This window comes from Cetorhinus maximus, chromosome 1, assembly GCF_964194155.1.
Source record: "Cetorhinus maximus chromosome 1, sCetMax3.hap1.1, whole genome shotgun sequence".
Classification (NCBI taxonomy): domain Eukaryota; kingdom Metazoa; phylum Chordata; class Chondrichthyes; order Lamniformes; family Cetorhinidae; genus Cetorhinus; species Cetorhinus maximus.
This window is the reverse complement of record NC_135879.1, coordinates 71467752-71489783: the sequence shown is the minus strand read 5'-3', so window position 1 is coordinate 71489783 and position 22032 is coordinate 71467752. Positions and strand designations below refer to the sequence as shown.

The 22032-nt window shown below is 42.9% G+C and overlaps 1 protein-coding gene across 2 annotated transcripts in view; it reads right to left on the bottom strand.

The window, feature by feature from the left end:
• The window catches only part of tll1 (tolloid-like 1), a 441724-nt gene that overhangs the window by 197782 nt on the left and 221910 nt on the right, over positions 1–22032 (bottom strand). For both annotated transcript variants that reach the window (XM_078542318.1, XM_078542328.1), the window contains exons 8-9: positions 15115–15220; positions 12923–13047 (exon numbers count right to left, since the gene is read on the bottom strand). In XM_078542318.1, the coding sequence (XP_078398444.1) occupies positions 12923–13047; positions 15115–15220 (231 nt within the window). The remainder of the gene's footprint in view (positions 1–12922; positions 13048–15114; positions 15221–22032) is intronic.

The window sequence follows — 22032 nt, the reverse complement described above, 5'->3', positions numbered from 1 at the left end:
CACTCCCAGTTTTCCTAATTTGTCCAGTTCGGCATCTACCTTTTCCAGCACTGCATAAGATACTGGTCTTGCCTTCATGAATCTGGGCGTTGCCTCTGGATCCACATGAATTTTTGCTTGTAGCCCCTCAATTTTTCCAAGTCCGCCATTGAAAACCGAGGCATATTTTTGTGGTCGCTCTGATAGCCCATTAGTTCTCAGCTGGAAGATTGCAGCCCATTCCAATTTAATTTTTTTCAGCCAGTTTCATCCAAGGAGGCTAGGTCCCTCGCCTGCTCCCATCATCAAGGGTAATTTCACTGTTTGACCTCCTTAGTGTACTGTGACTTTACTTATGGCCTTGACTTGTATACCTTCTCCCATGTAAGTTTTCAATTTGGCATCTGTTTCTTCCAAATTTAGTTTACGTTCCCCATGATTCAGATATTTAAAAGTATGCTCACTCATCAGCATAGTGTTTCCACCTCCATTCTGATCGGCCTCTCATTCACCCTTATGATTACATAGATAGGTTCTGTTCTTCCCACTTTTAAATTATACAATGAATAAATATCTGAACCTATTACTTCAGGTTTTTCAATGCTGTTAATCTCATTGGGTATTTGCTTTTGTTTGAAAGTCTGCCTGATTCTATCTTTACAGTGCCTCATGAGGTGTCCGTTTTGATTACAGAAAAAACATTTAATTTTTTTAAACTGGGCTCATTACAAGGTTGCCTGCTTCCACCTCTGCTACCATTTTGCTATGTTTTCACGGCTAAGTTATCTCTTTTTATTTGTCTGCCAGCGGTGGCTGCTTCCTGTTTCTGAGCAAAGCCTTGCCCTTTCGCACTGTTTTTGACTGAGGTTCCCTGCCCAACGTGGAGGATGGCACCATTTTGTGCTCCCTGTATGGTTTTCGAGTCCCACACTGCGCCTTCCATTGCCAGGGCAATTTCCAATGCCTTCTGAAAATTCAAATTTGTTTCAAACAGTAATCTCTTCTGAATCGCATCTTCATTTCTACCGCACACCAAACGTTCTATACGTATATCATTGATAGATGTACCAAACTTGCGATATTCAGTTAATTGTTTCAGACTTGCCACGTAACAAGCAACTGTCTCCCCCACGGCTCTATTCCCTGAGTTAAATTTGAATCGTTGCATCATCACCGAGGGCTTTGGCTGGTAGTGATTCTTTATGAGGTTCACTAAGTCATCATAACTTTTTGAATCTGGGGCACTGGGTGCCAACAAATTTCGAATTAATCCACATGCCTTACTCCCGCACATGGATAAGAGGATTGCAGGCTTCTTCCCCCAACCCGCAGTTCGCCTGGCTGTTCAACATAATGAGACCAATTGTCCGAGGCTGGATCGAAATTTTCAACTCTTCCAAATTGTGGCACGCTCTGGGAGGATTGCTTCAACAATCAGGATGGAAGTTTTTCTTTACTTACAATTACCATACGATGTACAGCCCAATTTCAGTTCTCTTGATTTCCTTCATTCATCCTTGCTTTTTCTCTTCCTTTCATGTCTTTCTCTTGCTTTTTACTCTCGTTGCCCATTTGTTGGATCCTTTATCCTGGTTTGTTGGAATTGAAGGATCCGGGCTGCATGCTTGTTTCAGGGTGATCGAGTTGGTACCAAGACAGAGAAGATCAGTAGATCGTTCTTAGAAGGAACACATTCTGTTTATTTACAAAAGGAACTCAGCAGCTACACTTGTGTGCTTACAACTCAAAACTCTGTATTTACACTTCAGACTCGAACTCAAGACTACTGACTACAGAGGTAGCCCGTGCTACTACGCTATTTGATACCAAGACCATGTGATCTTCCATTACAATCTACGTCTTAAAGATATATTGCACATTAGATTACCACACCGATGTATGTATGTGCATGCGTGCGTGTGTGTGTGCACGTGTGTGTGGTTGGAGGGGCGTAGGAGAGGGTGGCAGAGGGTCTAGCAGACATGTCAACAGATACATTTGGAACATGTAACACTCATTTCTCAGAGGCTATCCATGTATTCTATCCTCCTCTCAAAAATTGGGAAAATCTTGATTTATTGAAGATGTGTACATTATGAGCACTGTCCTGAAAATGAGTATTAATATATTTATTTTTCCACAGTGATCCCATGCTATATAGCCTATATAGGGAGCAGTAATCTTTTGCTGGTAAAAGGGAGGGCATGTCTATGAGTGTATAATGGCAATGCTGGTACTCTTTGTGCCAGCTTGAATTGTGCAAACCTAATGTAACATACCATTCAAGCAAACACTAAGTAAATGTGCACATTTCCCATTTATTGCTCTGTAAAATGTCTGCTAATTCTGGGTGAGTCCATTAGTATGTATTACATCTACATACTCCCAAGAACACCAGGAAAAGTCAGTGACCACTCTGTTAACACTAATGCACAAAATTAGTGCACAATCAACATGCGTACTAGTCCTAACAGTCACAGCAAATTTACCTCAAAGAAAGACATAATTATGAAATAAGTTACCAGGGAAGTGATTACATTAAATGGGTTCAAATTAGGCTTAGTTTTGAAGACAGAATGAATTGGCAGACATAGTGACAAATCTGGAACATGGCATTAATCTATGGAAAAGGGACAATTCTTGTTTCGTCTATTAGCTTTTCCTTGATCCTAAAAGCTTATCCACTTCATAGGTGTAACTCCAGTGCGGGAGAAGAACTTGGAGTGCATGTCACATGCAAACGGTCTGCAATGTCTCTCTTTTCATCGAAATTCTGAGAGAAATGGGGATGGGCAGTTCATGCTTCTGTGCATGCCGCAAGAAGAGGTAAGATTATATTGGTTCCTGAGATGAGAGGGTTGTCCTATGATGAGAGGCTGAGTAAATTGGTCCTATACTCCCTGGAGTTTAGAAGAATGAGAAGTAATCTAATTGGAACGTACAGGGTTCTGAAGGAGCTTGATAGGATCGACGCTGGTAAGTTGATTCTCCTGGCTGGAGAATCTAAAACACAGGGCACAGACTCAGGATAACGGGCCAATCATTTAGGATCAAGATGAGGAGAGCTTTCTTCACTCAAGGAACTGAGTGACTTTGGAATTCTCTACCCCAGAGGGTTGTGGGTGCTCCCATCATTGAATGTATTTAAGGCTGGTCTCTCAGGGATATGGGAATAGGTGGGAATTTGCAGTAGATGCTGAAGATCAGCCATGATCTTATTGAATGGCAAAGCAGGCTCAAGGGACAGTGTAGTCTACCCCTGCTCCTATTTCTTTTGTACATCACCCACCAAATATACAACTAGTTCCATCTCCTGCGTGTTGCTGGAACACTAGAACCAGGCCCTGGTAGAAGTGAAGCCCACAGCTGCTTCAAATGCTATTTTCCTGACAGAACATTAAATTAGTGAAATCCATTTTACCACTTTAGTTTTCATCCAGAATGGCTGACGCTTATTGAGACAGGGTGCTGTTTGGGAAATTCCCCCACTGTGGATCACCCCTGAAATACCACAAATGGCACAGATACCCCCCTCTCCCAATGGCCCTGCCCCAGGATTTGGGGAAGATTAGGGTGCAGAAAATTGGTAGCCATAAGTTCCAGCCCGTTGTACTTCTGGAGGCAGAGTGGAATCACAGGAATTAGGTTTTTTTTGTGTGACAATATGCCCATTTGGCGCAATAAAGGAAAACTGAAAGTGTGTCTATTTAAAAAAAATACTCAAGGCTCAGTTTGGCTGAGACATTGGGCTAGGTTTTCAACCGCAAGTGGGGGCAAGGCCAGTTGGGGGTGCACTTTGAAAATAGAGCTCTCAGATGGCATGTCAATTTTCTAATGCCTCCCTGATGCAATGGAATTTTTAAAGAGGGCAGGGTTGGGGGAGGGGGAGGGGGGGGGGGGGGTTGGGGGTTAGCGGGTAGCCGACAACTTGAACATGTGCAATTAAGATCATAGACCATAGACCATAAGACATAGGAGCAGAAATTAGGACACTTGGCCCATTCAATCATGGCTGATAAGTTTCTCAACCCCATTCTGCCGCCTTCTCCCCGTAACCTTTGATCTCCTTACCAATCAAGAATCTATCTATCTCGGTCTTAAATACACTCAATGACCTGGCCTCCACAGCCTTCTGTGGCAATGAATTCCATAGATTCACCACTCTCTGGCTAAAGAAGTTTCTCCTCATCTCTGTTCTAAAAGGTCTTCCCTTTACTCTGAGGCTGTGCCCTCGGGTCCTAGTCTCTCCTACTAATGGAAACATCTTCCCCACGTCCACTCTATCCAGGCCTTTCAGTATTCTGTAAGTTTCAATCAGATCCCCCCTCATCCTTCTAAACTCCATCGAGTATAGACCCAGAGTCCTCAAACGTTCCTCAAATGTTAAGCCTTTCATTCCTGGGATCGTTCTCGTGAACCTCCTCTGGACCCTCTCCAGGGCCAGCACATCCTTCCTGAGATACAGGGCCCAAAATTGCTCACAATATTCTAAATGTGGTCTGACCAGAGCCTTATAAAGCCTCAACAGCACATCCCTGCTTTTATATTCTAGTCCTCTCAAAATAAATGCCAACATTGCATTTGCCTTCCTAACTACCCACTCAACCTGCAAGTTAACATTAAGAGAATCCTGGACCAGGACTCCCAAGTCCCTTTGCACTCCAGATTTCTGAATTCTCTCCCCATTTAGAAAATAGTCTATGCCTCTATTCTTCCTACCAAAGTGCATGACCTCACACTTCCCCACGTTGTATTCCATCTGCCGCTTCTTTGTCCATTCTCCTAACCTGTCCAAATCCTTCTGCAGCCTCCCCGCCTCCTCAATACTACCTGTCCCTTCACCTATTTTTGTATCACCTGCAAACTTAGCCAGAATGCCCTCAGTTCCTTCATCTAGATCATTAATGCATAAAGTGAAAAGTTGTAGTCCCAACACTGACCCCTGCGGAACTCCACTAGTCACCGGCCGCCATCCTGAGAAGGACCCCCTTATCCCTACTCTCTGCCTCCTGCTAGACAGCCAATCTTCTATCCATGCTAGTACCTTGCCTCTAACACCATGGGCTCTTATCTTACTGAGCAGCCTCCTGTGTGGCACCTTGTCAAAGGCCTTCTGGAAGTCCAAGTAGATAACATCCATTGGCTCTCCTTTGTCTAACCTACTCGTTACCTCCTCAAAGAATTCTAACAGATTTGTCAGGCATGACCTCCCCTTGATGAAACCATGCTGACTTTGCCCTATTTTACCATGCACTTCCAAGTATTCTTACCAACGACCGAGGTCAGGCTAATCGGCCTGTAATTTCCCATCTTTTGCCTCACTCCCTTCTTTAACATGGGGGTTACATTAGCGGTTTTCCAGTCCTCTGGGACCCTCCCTGACTCCAGTGATTCCTGAAAGATCACCACAAACGCCTCCACTATCTCTTCAGCTATCTCCTTCAGAACTCTGGGGTGTAATCCATCTGGTCCAGGTGATTTATCCACCTTCAGACCTTTTAATTTTTCTAGCACCTACTCCTTGGTAATGGCCACCATACTCACCTCTGCCCCCCGATTCTCTTGAACTTTGGGAATGTTACTCGTGTCTTCCACCGTGAAGACTGATGCAAAGTACCTATTCAGTTCCTCCGCCATTTCTTTGTTCCCCACTACTACTTCTCCAGCGTCATTTTCCAGCGGTCCAATGTCCACTTTTGCCTCTCTCTTACCTTTTATATATCTAAAAAAACTCTTGCAATCTTTGTTTATATTACTGGCTAGTTTACCCTCATATTTAATCTTCTCCCTCCTTATTTCTTTTTAATTGTCCTAACTTGCTGTTAAGCTCATTGAATAGCTTGTTAATAGGCTGGAAAGGGAGAAAAGTGATTTTTCAAAGGTAGGAATGGGAAGAGTGAACGGTTTGGGTCATGTTAGTGTTCAGCTGTTGGGAGCACAGCAGGAGGCTATTATATAGTACAGCTGCTGACTGAAAATCTTGTACAAAAAAGGATACTCAAATTAAGGTGCTCATACAGTGGCACAACGTTGCCATTGCTTCAGCAGAGTGGATTAAGTGCCCGATGAATGAGCATTTGTTTGAACCGTGGGGCCGCTGGCTCTCTGCTCTCCCGTCTGTTGCATTCCTTCAGGCAACAGCAAGCCAAGTCAACGCTGCTGCCTGCCTTTGAAATCGCCCTCCAAAAGCCGTTCCCACTTTCAGGTTTGCCAGCTAGTTTGGTGATGAATCTGCCAATTAGGGCCTTTACCTTTAAAAATCATGCTGCTGCAGTGTGGGGTTGGGATATGGAAATGATATGGCCATCCTGAATTCAAAATCCCCATCAAATGTGAATACCATGGTCCTTGTATTCAGCAATAGCCCAATATGCATGTTTTAACATTCACTTCAAAGGCTATAATTCAATATATATTTGAATGTACTTCATTTGAAGTAGCCTCACCTTAATTTAGTTATTTCATTAGCACATTATTGTACAGTTGCGTCTCACTCTACAACAATTCTAAACAGCAGACAATATAGTATAAACCATCAGAAGAACAATTCAATGTTGCTAAAGCAAAAGTTGATTAGCGTAATGAATTAGTCAGGATATTACTATCGAGTAAAACCCACATAAGACAAACGTTTAAAATTGTGACAAGTGATGGACTCATCAATTAAAATTCTAGGCTACCTAATCTTAGCCAAGGTGGACCTATGCTCTGGCTCTGGCCCACTTTTTTGTGTCAGGAGCATTGCAGGCTATCAGACAAGCAAGCATACCATTAACAGAGTGAATATGATATTAGATGGGTATGGAAAAAGGGGGTTAGAAAACAAACCTGCAACAGAGGTAGGTCTCATCTTTAGTGGGTGGGCCTAATGATATTTAACAAGAAGTTTATACTGTTGGTTTCATAGGATGATTTCCAGGATGCAAATCATCCCTTTGATTGATTGCGGTAGGGAAACCTCAACCTGTTCAATTTTATCTGCTATCGATGCTCTAGCAATACTACAAACCAGGGAATTGCAGATGCCCAATGTGCACAAGGCTGTTGATGGCATAAATAGAAGCAATGAATGAATTTGCATTCATAAGGCAGCTTTCCCAATCTTAGAACATTCAGAAGCACTTCACAACCAAGGGAGTACTTGTTATTTGTAGTGGAGTCACTGTTATGAGGTAGGGAAATAAATGGCATCTGTTGCACATTCCCATGTGCCCACCATTTCTGGCCTCAGATAATATGAGCTGTCCCTAAATGCCTTGAAAATTTAGCAAGATGTCATGCTCCAATCTCCCAACGGTTGCAAGTATGGGGCTATTACACAAAAAATAGGAGGAAATATAGGGTCATAGGCCCCAATTTTAAAGGGGGAACAGAAGTGACACAAGCAAGCCCTGAAGCGAGCAGTGCACCTGGAATATAGCTAGAAGGCCAAGGCCTGGGCAATATTAATGGCTGGGCATCATTTCCACAGATTTTCTCTGACTCTTGCCTGAACACAGCCATATTCACTGTCTTGTCAGTGAGAATGATAATTTGGCAGCAGGAGACTGCAACCTGGAACCCACAGGATTGGGCAGCACTCAGGTAAATGGTGAAGGAGCTCTGGACATGATCAGGATGGAGAGGAAAAGCCCAGAATAATAAAAAGCCTAAGGCTTCCTTGTGAGCCCCAGGAGAGCACGTCTACTCCTCCTGGCCCACAAGGATACTTCAAATGAAATTTAACAACCTGTATGTGCCTCCTCTTATCTACAATTCCCCGGCTCAGGTCTCCAATTAAATGACATCACATCTCAATGATCTCATCAGAACCCAATCTACAAATTTAAAGAGCATTGTACTGCCTTCCTATAGGTGTCCTGCTCACCTTCTCAAAAGGAGTTGGTTAACATCAAGTAATGGTGGGAAGGCACTGGGTCAGGAGAAATAAGCTGCATCCCTCATTTTAACTGCCACCCTGCCCGGCTTCTACCAGATGATAAGTTAAAATCAAGGCCTATATAAGTCAGAATTTTTTGCTGCTACTGGCAGTGCCTTCAGTCGTTTCTTGATATCATATGGAGTGAATCAACTTGGCTGAAGACTGGCATCTGTGATACTGGGAAACTCCACAGGGGGCCAAGATGGATCATCCATTCGTCATTTCTGCCTGAAGATTGTTGCAAATGCTTTAGCCTTACCGTTTGCACTGATGTGCTGGGCTCCTCCATCATTCAGGATGGGGATTTTTGTGGAGCACCTCCCACACGGAGTTGTTTAATTGTCCACCACCATTCATGGCTGGATGTGGCAGGACTGCAGAGTTTAGATCTGTTGGTTGTGGACTCACTTAGCTCTGTCTATCGCTTACTACTTATGCTGTGTTGTAGCTTCACCACGTTGACACCTTATTTTTAGATATGCCTGGTGCTGCTCCGGGCACACCCTCCTGCATTCTTCATTGAACCAGGGCTCATCCCTTGGCTTGATGGTAATGGTCGAGTGGAGGATATGCCAGGCCATGAGGTTAGATTGTGGTTGAGCACAATTCTGCTGCTGCTAATGGCCCACAGCGCCTCATAGATGAGTTGCTAGATATATTTGAAATCTATCCCATTTAGCACAGTGGTAGTACCACACAACATGACGGAGGGTATCCTCTGTGTGAAGACAGGAATTTGTCTCCACAAGGACTGTGCGGTGGTCACTCCTACTGATACTGTCATGGACAGATGCATCTGTAGCAGGCAGGTTGGTGAGGATGAGGATGTTGGTCCCCACACCACCAGCCGCAGACCCAGTCTAGCAGCTATGTCCTTTTGGACTCGGCCAGCTCGACTGTGGTGGTACTACCGAGCCACTCTTGGTGATGGACATTGAAGTTCCCCACCCAGGGTACATTCTGCGCCCTTTCCACCCTCAGTGCTTCCTCCAAGTGGTGTTCAACATGGAGGAGCACTGATTCATCAGCTGAGGGGGGATATTATGTGGTAATCAGCAAGATGTTTCCTTGCCCATGTTTGACCTGGTGCCATGAGACTTCATGGTATCCAAAGTCGATGTCGAGGACTCCCAGGGCAACTCCCTCCCGACTGTAGACCACTGTGCTGCCACCTCTGCTGGCTCTGCCCTGCCGGTGGGACCGGACATATCCAGGGATGGTGATGATGGTGTCTGGGACATTATCTGTATGGTATGATTCCGTGAGTATGACTATGTCAGGCTGTTGCTTGGCCAGTCTGTGAGACAGCTCTGCCAATTTTAGCACAAACCCCCACATTTGTAAGGAGGACTTTGCAGGATCAACAAGGCTGAATTTGCCGTTTCCGGTACAAGGTGGCCATCCGGTTTCATACCTTATTTACTTTTTAGCAGCTTAATACAACTGAGTGGCTTGCTAGGCCATCTCAGAGGGCAGATAAGAGCCAACCACATTGCTGTGGATCTAGAGTCACATATAGGCCAGAGCAGGTAAGGACGATAGATTCAATTTCCTAAAGGACATTAGTGAACCAAAAGTGTTTTTATGAAAATTGACAATTCTTTCATGTTCATCATTAGACTCTTAATTATAGATATTTATTAGATTCAAATTGCACCATTTGGTGGCCATGATGGGATTTGAACCCAGGTCCCCAGTGTATTACTCTGGGTCTCTGGATTACTACTCCAGTGACAATATTGCAGGTGACACAAAGCTGGGTGGGAGGGTGAGCTGTGAGGAGGATGCAGAGATGCTTCAGTGTGATTTGGACAAGCTGAGTGAGTGGACAAATGCATGGCAGATGCAGTATAATGAGGATAAATGTTGAGGTTATCCATTTTGGTAGCAAAAACAGGAATGCAGATTACTATCTGAATGGCTATAACTTGAGAGAGGCGAATATGCAATGAGACCTGGGTGTCCTTGTACACCAGTCGCTGAAGGTAAGCATGCAGGTGCAGCAGGCGGTAAAGAAGGCAAATGGTATGTTGGCCTTCATAGCGAGAGGATTCGAGTACAGGAACAGGGATGTCTTACTGCAATTGTACAGGGCCTTGGTGAGACCACACCTGGAATATTGTGTACAGTTTTGGTCTCCTTATCTGAGGAAGGGTGTTCTTGCTATAGAGGGAGTGCAGCGAAGGTTTACCTGACTGATTCCCGGGATGGCGGGACTGACATATGAGGAGAGATTGAGTCGGTTAGGATTATATTCACTGGAATTCAGAAGAATGAGGGGGCATCTCATAGAAACCTATAAAATTCTAACAGGGCTAGACATGGTAGATGCAGGAAGGATGTTCCCGATGGTGGGGGAGTCCAGAACCAGGGGTCACAGTCTGAGGATATGGGATAGACCATTTAGGACTGAGATGAGGAGAAATTTATTCACCCAGAGAGTGGTGAGCCTGTGGAATTCGTTACCACAGAAAGTAGTTGAGACCAAAACATTGTATGCTTTCAAAAAGGAATTAGATATAGCTCTTGGTGCAAAAGGGATCAAAGGGTATGGGGAGAAAGCGGGAGCAGGCTATTGAGTTTGATGATCAACCATGATCATAATGAACGGCAGAGCAGGCTCGAAGGGCTGAATGGCCTACTCCTGCTCCTAGTTTCTATGTTTCTATTACCCCTATGCCACCGCCTCCCCGGATTGCAGGGGCTGAATACCTATCCGGGTGCACTTTAAATATGGTGCCTAGACCTTCATCCCATGAGGTAATGGCAGGGTTGGCGATGTCCTGCCCATCTCACTGTAGAATTGGTCAGGCATTTGTCCACATCTAATTGGTTGGCTGCTGCGTGGCTGCATGTGACTAGCCATCCCACCTTCGAGCATAAGTCCCATGCACTTCCGATCCCGCTGTCAGGACACTCAATGCTACAACAAGATTCCATAATGTTTTAATGGTTTAAATTCATGTACTTTTATTTCTTAATGACTTGGATTCAGGGATAGAAGGTACAATAGCTAAATTTGTAGATGACACCAAAATAGGTGGGAAAGTAAGTTGCAATGAAGAAATAAGAAATTTACAAATGGATATGGACAGGTTAGGTGAATGGGCCAAAATTTGGCAGATGGAGTTTAACGTGGATAAGTGTGAGGTTATCCATTTTGGTCGGAAGAATAAAAAGGCGATTTATTATTTAAATAGAGAGAAACTTCAGAATGCTTCAGTGCAGAGGGATCGTAGTGTCCTCATGCATGAATCGCTGAAAGCTAAAATGCAGGTACAGCAGGTAATAAGGAAAGCAAATGGAATTTTGGCATTTATTGCTAAAGGAATAGAGTATAAAAATAGGGAAGTGTTGTTGTAACTGTACAAGGCATTGGTGAGACCTCACCTGGAGTACTGTGCACAGTTTTGGTCCCCTTACTTGAGGAATGATGTAGTTGCACTGGAGGCGGTTCAGAGGAGGTTCACTAGATTGATTCCAGAGATGCGGGGCTTGTCTTATGAGGAGAGATTGAACAGTTTTGGCCTATACTTGCTAGAGTTTAGAAGAATGAGAGGAGATCTAATTGAGGTGTATAAGATGCTAAAGGGGATAGACAAAGTAGACGTGGAGTGGATGTTTCCCCTTCTGGGGCATTCTAGAACGAGAGGCCATAGTTTTAGGCTAAGGGGTGGTAGATTTAAATCAGAGATGAGGAGGAATTACTTTTCTCAAAGGATCGTGAATCTGTGGAATTCACTACCTCAGATTGCCGGGACGCTGAATAAATTTAAGGAGGAGATAGACAGATTTTTAATTAGTAATGGGTTGAAAGATTATGGGGAGAGGGCGGGAAATTGGAGTTGAGGCCAAAATGAGATCAGCCATGATCGTAATGAATGGCGGGGCAGGCTCTAGGGGCTGAATTGTCTACTCCTGCTCCTAGTTCTTATGTTCTTATGTTCTTCAATTATAGTTAATATTTTCTTCTAACTGGCCTTCAATAGATTGTTGTACTAATGATGATATAATTAGTAGCTCCTTGCAGACATGTCGCACTCACAACTAGTTGATCAGTTCATAGAAAAAGAGTAGCGCAGCATAAAAGAAGATAACATGGATTCAGACTTTTGAATGCTGCGTTTCACCTCTTGGCCTTTGTCAACAGACTTCTGTTGTGCATCGACAATTTATTTTCCATATTTAATAGGGGCACAGTCTTAGTGAAAAAGTATAAAGCAATGCTCACTGTTAGGAAAGGGAGGAGAGCCAGAAGCAGCATACCTTAATTTGAAATAAATGGAATTGAAGTATTGTCATACTTCATTATATATCACACACATGGTGGCTTTAATTAGGGTTGTACCACATCCTGTGTAAAACCAAACTGTTGTCTCCTTCCGATTTAGTTTGCGTGTGTTTGATCACCAGATCGATATGTGGAACTTGGTTTGTCCTGTCCGTCTCAAGTCACTACTTCCCCGAAGTCAGCTTGCTTTCGTGTGAAGGTGACGGGATACTTTCAGCCTCAAACATTACTTACGCTGTCTCCCTTGGAAGACAAACTCATTATTTACAGCTACGTAGCTAACCCCAGATGAGCATGTGGCGGAATCTAATCAGGTTCTTGGCCTCTTAGTATAATTCTCAACAGCTGAGAGTTTGTTAAAAGCTTGAGATTTAAACAAAGAATCCAGGGAGCGAGAAGAGCAAAAAGAGCTAAGGCTGAGCACTTCGCAAATAGAGTATGACACTTTGCAAATAGAGTATAACCTAGCCTTTTGTTGTGCCCTACAATCGATGCAATTTAATGTATTTATTATTTCTCTTCTCTCATAATGATTTGGTGACAGTTGATATTATAAACAGCATTCTTGATAAATGATTGTTTACATCATCACTGCAACAATACTGATTTCTCATGCTTCATGACATTAATGCCATATCAATGAATTGTGTTTTGCAATTAATTACAGTAATTTATGTCTTAATTATATTCTAATAAATGTAGACCCAATCCCCATGTGTGCAGCATAATACCTGGACATCTATACAGCTTCCTTGCCTGTGCAATGTCTCCTTTACTTAAACGTGCACGTTGGCCAATGGCAGGTCTTATGCCATTTTCGTCACGTCCCGGGAGAATGGTATCCAGAAACATTCCTCTAAGAAAAAGAAAGAACAGTCACTTAATAAGACGATACTGTCAGTTTACCCCACTTGTGTTTCTGAATTTGTGGGAGCGGGGAGGTGGTAAGATTCTATTTCTTTGCAATTTTTCATAACATCATAAAACATACGTGTAAGGAATATTTCAGAGTGTCACACAGTAATATTGTCTAAATTCAGCAAATAATAAATGTCCAAGTTCAATTTTCGGTCTGTGATGAGCTAGTTGATCTCAGCAAGACAGGAAATAGGGCACTACATCTCCTGTGGATTGAGAAAGGGTTTTTCTTTTATATTCATTCACGGGATGTGGGCATTATTGCCCATCCCTAATTGCTTGAGAAGATGGTGGTGAATGGCCTTCTTAAACCACAGCAGTCCATGTGTTGTAGGAACACCCACAGTGCTGTTAGGAAGGGAGTTCCTAGATTTTGGCCCAGTGACAGCGATATAGTTCCAAGTCAGGATGGCGTGTGGTTTATTTGGGAGCTTGCAGATGGTGGTGTTTCCATGCATCTGCTATCCTTGTCCTTCTAGGTGATAGGTTTGGAAGGTGCTGTCGAAGGAGCCTTGGTGTGCCAGGGCTCCTGTTTTTGATCACTGTCCACCCACCATGCTGGAAGTGCGCTTGTGTAGATTTTGAATAAGGAGAGAATCAGGCTAAACTGGCAATTAAAGTGATAACGAAAAATCAAAATATATTTATTATCACATACCTAAATGTTAAATCGCAGTACTAAACTACTAATTTTTAAGAAAGCTATGGATAAATGCATACTTCTTCAACAATTACTTACAACCCTTTAAGCAGTTCTCATGTTCTGAAAGATATTTCAGCAAACCCGTCACAGGTTTGAAACACAGGAATATTAGAATGCACAGGACCAGAATTTAAAAATCCAAAAAGAAGTCCACTTGGCCAGGCCTTAATATACTAAAGCTAAATACTATTTTATTAAAACTGGAAGAAAACTTCGGAGAACAATGTAGGTGTTTTGTTTTTTGACCAATGTCATATAAAATTTAAAGTAACTGAATAGCAAATCAGTCCTACGGCACTGTTAGATATAGATTTTATGAGTTTGTGCTCCTGAAGTACAACTTTGCATGATATCCGTGCATATTGAATGCAAGAGATCAATGCATCCCACAATTTTCTATCAATTAGTTTTAACAGACAGAAGAAACTCATATGAGATGCACAGATCTCATTCCCAAATTCCTGCTCTGCATTCCTTAACCTTCAAAGCTCCCTACTGGGAGTGTTATTTTGTAACTTCTGTACTTTAATCTTTGCATATTTGAGCTCTGACACTCCACTCCAAATGATCTTCCATTAATAATTTTAAATAAGAAAATACTGAATGCACCCTCAATGATTCAGTGTGGAAATACAGTGAGTGGAGTAGACCTTTGAGGTATTGTGAGTAGTTAGCTGATTTAACTAAGAGTGCATGGAATCTCTACAGTGGGCTTTAGTGTTGCTAGTTAGGGAGCCAATCAATATGCCCTTTCCAGCATGAATCACTGAATGACAATCAGAAATAGATTTTACCATTCCAAGCTTAGGAGTACTAAGATTAATGTACACCCCAGAAGCCACTTGCCTGAAATCACCCAACTCAGTACATATGAGAAACATGGATTGTTTCTAACTATACACTTCTTCTGTCCCAACTTCATGTGTTTGTGATATATTTTACACATTCCACATCGTTTTTGACCCTGAAAATAATTCCATATTGAAGTTGTCCTGTTTGACACATGAGAATGGCCCTAGTATGTTTACTTCAGACAATTTTATTCCTGTAATTAATAAAAATGCTTTAAAAACAATTAAGCATTCTAATCTCCTGGTCTCCAATGCAATCTTCATTAGTTTCATGTACAACATCAGGTTATTTAGATAACAATTAAAAAGGGGGACAGAAAAATGAACAACTTCACTATGCAGTATAGGCAGTAGAGCCCCGAACCAGTATTAATCCAGAGATAGAGTTTTCATTGTACTCAAACAGCTGACAAAATGTAAAAGTCAAAGAGATGTAACCTTAGACTCCAACCTTGAGAAGGTGTTCCTAGCATAGTGCATAATACTGTCAAAGTCATACGCTTCCCCGAGGGAGTTCACTTCACCAGGTTCCATCTTGAGGAAGTTGTATTCCTGGCCTGCATGCAGTAAGAAGGAAAGATTTTGGTTAGCCATTGAACAATGTTAGTAATTACTGCCCACAAAATTCTGAAACTGCTGCTGTAAAGACATCAAATTGCAATGTTCCCATTGCTCTACCAAGTTACATATGGTTTGCTGAATTCATAAAGAATAACAAAATTATTTCCTAAACAATCAACTTCAGAAAAAGTATTCCTGATCTGAATACAATTCTGCTTCCAGCATACAATGGTTGTGTACGCAAATCATTTGAGCCAACCTCCACTGAATAAAATTCCTGATCCAAGTATTACACTGCAAGGACCAAATTCTTCTGGCTACTAATACACAATAATTGAATAGTGCTCAATACTCACCAATACCAGGCTCTGAAAGAGCCTTGAATGGAATACTGGCAGTGTTTTGTTCATTTTTAGGTGCACTAAATTCACAATTCATAAATAATTCTAGAATTTACCATTTACTGAAGTAGAAATTGGTCCCATTTCTGTCTGGTTTCTGGGTGGAAAATGAAGCAAAACAAACCAATTTCAGGATGGGTGGGGAAACATTGAGCCCAATTGTCAGCTTCATTATGGACGTCTACATATTGCTCCAGGCAGATTTGCAGAGATCCCAAGTGGCCAATTACAACAAGTATTAGGCACCTTACATATGTATATATAATGGGTTGAATGACAGGTTTACGCTCTCTTGCAGAAATTGGTTTGGACTGAACAGGAGTCAGGATTGTTCCTTGTGTGATAATGAGGTGAACATGATGGCCTAACCAGAAGCCACCATCAAAAGGTAAATTTTGAAGGAAAACATTTTTTTAAAACATGCCTATAGAACCAGTAGGAGCAGGAGTGTTTCCTCAGCTCCACAACAACTCAATCACCAATCTCTCCATTGCTGTTCCACCCCTCATCTCAGACTTACCTGTGGGCTACTGCCAATGAAGCAAGTGGCCCAATATTCATTTTCCGCAAATGGAAAAGCACCTCTGGAGGTGTAACAGGTGTTGACTTATTGTCTAATTAACATTAATGAAGCTCAGAGCACAATTTTAGGCCAACCTTAGGCCTCCCAAATGACCCTGTGTACAGCACTGATTTCAAGCCTGAAAACAGGCCTAGGGAATTTCCAAACCCCTTGCAAACTCACAATGCCTGGAACATAATGGGTCACAGCTGGAACAATGTATGTTTGAGGTATTGCATTGTTGTCTCTGTGTGTTCACTGTTCTTAAGTTGTGGAGTTGCAAAGCACTGTGAACTTTTTTCAATGCTTTACAAGTTAACGGTTGTCATATTAGAGTGAAGCTGGATTTCCCTGAGCTACAGTTAGGTAAAAGCCCCATCCAGTACACTAAACTATGCCAGAAGTCCCAGGTTCAGTCCCAGGTATGCTTTAAATTTTCTAATTTCAGCAGTAACAATTGGGTTGCTCAATTTGACGACAGTGCTGGTAACTAAGGGATCGGGAATAAGTTTAAAGTTCTTGATCACTATCCTGTTACCCCTAATGATGATGTAGTCAGAGAGGATCAGGCTTCGCTGCACTATTGAATAGCCCACAGGTATTTGATGACTACATACTGTCATGTCCCAGTATATTATGAACTTTCGGCCAGTGCTTTTATATTTTAAAACTAGACAAACAGACTATTAAAATGGCTGCTGTAAATCATGTGACCTTTGGCATTTGATCTGCAGACAGTCCTAAGACTCAAGTGAATACCTGTTCAAATATGGGCATTCACAGTGATCCAAGGAATTCATACTTCACTAAGGATGGGCCAACACAAAAAAACGGACTCAGCAATTCCAGCCAACCTGACTCTGTTACTCCCTGGGCAAAAGGGGATATTGAAACTCAATGGGCTGAATTTTCCCCCCATTGGGGGGGAAGTTGATGGGCGGGCACATGCGGGCGTGCTTCCGATCAGCGCCCCCGATCGGAGGCATGGCGCCATTTTACGTGGGCGGGCCAATTAAGGCCCGCCCAGAGTGACGTCCACAGGGAAGCGCTATGTGCTCCCTGTGCAGGCCGGGGGGGGGTTCCCAAAATCGAGAGTGCGCTCTTTCACGCATGCGCACGAAAGAGCGCACATCTCCCTGAGGCTAAGTGCTACCTCAGGGAGATCGCCTCTACGTGCAAAAATATTAAAAATAGAAAAAAAAATTTCCCTTACATGTCCCCTCATGTGACAATGACTCATGAGTTGGGACATGTTCATAATTTCCAAAAAAACTTGATTAAAATTTTTAAAATTTAAAACCCGCCTGTGGATGAGGTTTCATGTTTTTTCTAGTTCCCGCTGGGGCTCCTGGCCTGCCCGCCAACCTTAAGGTTGGACGGGCAGGTCCACTAATTACTTTAATTGATCTGTCAATGGCCTCAATTAGCCATTGACAGGTCGGCAGACACGCAGCTGGTTTTGCTGCGCCCCTGCCTTACTGAAAATTTAAATGGGGCGCGGTGACATGAGGAGTTCTGCCCGACGTCATCCCGTGTCATTTTACGTGTCGGCGAGCGGGCCCCGCCCAGCCCAGCCCAATATGTGCAAGGCAGATGTGAATGGATTCTATCAACTTTTGTTAAGAAACCCAAACTTACCTTATTGAACGCGAAGGCGGGAACTCCCTGATGGACCTCAGACTTTCAGCACACGCGACGGCCGGAGGCAGGCTGCACACACACAGTTCAGCAATTTTAGGTTTTCAGGCCCAGGACAGGCCCAGGACAGGCCCTGCACGCCAGCACATAGAGAGAAAAGAAAGAGGACGCAAAAACCCAGGTTAGCTGACCAGGTGGGGGATGCTATAGCCAGCAAGTGTCCAGGGAGAGGTCACAAAAAGGGGAGAGGGGACAGGGAGCAGTCCAAAAAGGAAGTCCCAGTTAAGGGACAAAGACAGGGGACAGAAGCAGATCCCAGTTAAGTTCAGTTAAAAGAAAGCAGAGAAACTGGCTCCAAGTTAGGGAAAGGGCTAGGGAGAGAAGGCTTAAACTAAAGTGGTCTCAGGAGAAGCCCTGATAACCAAAGCGGGCCTCTAGGGCAGAGGTACCCCTTTGAAGCAGCAGTGTTTTGCTTAACATGGCCAAAGGTCTGAAGTTGTGCCAGTAATTTGGTGCTTGGGTGTATATTCGGGAATCCAGGGGAACAGAATCTTGGGAGACAAGATTGAAACCCTGGAGGTGGCCGTTGTTGATGTCGAGTTAGGTAATTGAAGAGAGCTAAAGAGAACCCCTGAAGATCCAAGAAGGTGGCCAAAGGTTAATGACTCCATGCTGCGAGCCATTGGGATAAAGGTACGCTTTTGAAGTGGTCATGCTCCGCTTGGCGTGGCCAAAAAGCTGAAATTGTGCCAGTAATTTGGTGCTTGAGTGTATTCGAGAATCCAAGGGAACGGAATCTCGGGAGATGAGATTGAAACCCTATGAAGTGAGTGGTTGTTGAAGCCGTCCGAGTTGTAATGACTTTTGGAGAGATTTCCAAGGCAAGATCTTTGAAGGTAAAGATTGGAAACTCTTGTGAGAAAGACAAAGTTTCACTGAGATTGGTTGACTTAACAGTGTTTGCTAACATCTGGGTTGTTGAGAAATCCATGGAATCCATTTTGGTCACATTTGGCATTTATTGTGTAGTGTGATGTGTTGGACCACAGCTTACTTGTTAATTCACATGTGCCTCATATTTACCCTGAATGTTAGAATATAAGATAGATATTCTAAATTGTTTTATCTTTCTATCTTTGCATAATAAAGTTCTTTGCTATTTGTTCAAAACCCATGGAATCTTGAGGTTCTATTGACTGGGCAAGTGCCTTAAATCTCAAACTTTATCTACTTTAAACAAAACGTTATTGGTCCCTAACCAGATCTCAATAACAACTTGGGGGTCTGGCCAAGGATTATGACACCTTCCATTGTTTTATAATGGTTTCCCTCATCAAACTAGACTGGGTGAATCTCAAGGTGTCAACCGACAACACAGAATGATTGGAATCAATATACACACCAACCTCTGTATGGAAAAAAGACTTTGGGGAGAATTTTCTCCCCGTCAGGGCAGTTGGACGGGAGCGGGCGTGGGCGGGCACGCAGCTAATCGCCGCCTGCAATCAGCTGCACACCGCCATTTTACGTGGGCTGACCAATTAAGGCCTGCCCAGCATGAGCACACCCAGAAGCGCTGAGTGCTCCCTGTGCGGGCAGGAGGAGTAGGTTGAGTCAGGGCCTGCGCGCTTTCGCGCATTTGCTCAAAAGTGCGCAGAAATCTCAGTTTGATCTTTCAAAATTTTAATAAAGACAGAAAAAAAATGTTAAGACATGTCCCCTCATGTGACAGTGTCATATGAGCTGGGACATGTCAATGAATTTTATTGAAAAATTTTATTAAACTTTAAAAACCTTCATGAAACCTCATCCTACCTGTGGATGAGGTTTCATGATAAATGCGATTACCGCCTGGGCTCTTCACCTGCCCGTCAACCTTAAGGTTGGACGGGTAGCTCAGTTAAGTATTTTAGTTGATAGTTAAATGGCCTTAATAGGCCTTTGATAGTTCGGCGGATGCGCAGCCAACTCCGGTGCACGCCCACCGAACTGAATATCTGAATGACATGCGGTGACATCGGGATGCACGCCCGACGTCACCGTGCGTCAATTTACGCGTCAGAGAGTGAGCCCCACCCCCGCTTGCTGACCCAAAGGTTCTGCTCTTTGAACTTGTGCAAAGTCACAGGATGAGGGAAAAATGTTTGTTTTTAAAACCTTGTAGACAGAGAGTTCCACCAAAAACCATCGAACTAGCTGAAAGTCACCAAAAGCAGCCAAGGTAATAAAAGGCATGCTTTTAAAGTGGGAGATCCTACCAGACAGAAGGATTCCCCAACCTGTTAAAGCCCACCTGATAAGCAACCTCCTAGAAATTTGATTATAAGAAGCCTCACAGCCTGCTGAGAATCTCTCACTTTACAAGACCTTCACTTCAACTTTAAAGCATCAACTACATCTAAGGGACTATAGACCTGCCAAGACAAAGACTGAGATAATTAATTATAAGCTGTAACAGTATATTACCTTCATCTGTATTGAATCTTTATGCATGTGAGTGTGGGTGAGATGAATGAGTGAGACCTTCCATTTAATTTGGGGTAAGTGTGTAAGGATGAATAACCTTCTTTGTTTTTAAACTAAAAAACAACTTGCTGCTGAAATGATTTAATTTGCGATCCACACTCTGAGGGTAAAGAAGCACATGCCTCTTACATACAAACATACTGATCCTGGGCAGTAAAAGGAAAACAAATTCTATCTGTGACAATATATTGATAGAGAATACCATTTGAGGTCCCAGAAAGTTACCAGCACATGTGAAACCATATCCCAGTAACTGTCAGCAACTTCATACAGAACTGGGGGAAGAAAACCTTGTATTAAAAATAAGAGGCTGCTGAAATCTTGCGATTCAATTCCAAAGTAGCACAACAGGGATTAGGTCTCCTGGGGCTTAGTTATAATGCAATTCTACTTTAAGCACATAATCCTGATCCAGGAATAAAATTACTCCCATTTATCAAATTTTCACTGTTCAGCAATAACCAGCCCATTGTCAACTGCAATCTATAAATGTCAGCATAGTTTAAAACTCCAATTTGTTTTTATGTATAAACTGAAGTTTCTAGAGTTATCCCTATCCTTTCTTGTTTGGAGTGTATTACTAAATAGATACTTAAATGGGCTGGTCAGCTGCAGAAAGAGTTATACAGGCCCCTATATTAATGCAAAGTTGGGCTCTGTGTGGTCAGAGGGGAATTGTGTGTGCAAAAGCCAGAAAGAAACTTAACAGGATTAATTCTCCACTTTAAATTCGATTGAATTATTGCAATTTTCATGCCTCCAAGGTATGTGGCTGGCATGATTTGCACCTGAATGACATGATCTTCGAATAATCGAATAAAGCTAATGCAAAAATTGAATTTGGAGGAGATGGCAAGTGTCTAAACATGGATTCATGAAGAGCAAGGACAGCACCCTGATTCAATGATGCTTCTCTCAATTTATTGCTGGCTGCAGTCAGGAGTAGCAGGGAAATACCTTTTCCTATAAATGGGAGGAAGAAACCTGATGCTTTAACCAGGAAGGTGCGGCTGGAGGTAATTGAGGAGGTGAGCAGCAGGAATGTTGTGGCCTGCTCTTGAAAGCAGTGCAGGAAGTAGCTTAATAACCTAAGAGGGTCAAGAAAAGTGAGTACAATTGCTGACTGACCAACATTCTGTGGTGATCATCCTGCCCTGACTTTCATTCTGTCTTGCCAAGCATACTCCATCACACCACTCCTCATACACGCTAAAGGTTCCAGCACCCAACTTTCATTTTTTATGCATTTTCTGACCTTCCCCAATTATTCATCCACTAATGCCACTCAGCCCTACCCTTATGCAATATGTTACATCTGTCTAACAGTCAGCATCATAAAATACACTGCATTAATTGAGTGAATATTCACCCCTTTTAAGAGTTAGCAAAATGCAAGGGAGAGGGAAAGGACTGGAGATGCTTCCCTGCATTTTGTGCAGTTCACAGATGCAGAAGAGGAAACTCTGGAGATAAATAGCAGATCTGTATTCCTCTCCATCAGATACCTGGTGAATTAAAAATATCTTTTGCACACATGCTGACTTTATTTCATAAATGACTTAACTATAGTGATCATCAAGATTGGTACTTTATCATAACTGTTTATTTGCTCTTCCAGGGCCTACACATGAAAAGCAAGTGTCTATGGCCATACACAATGATGATATCTCAGAGGACCCTC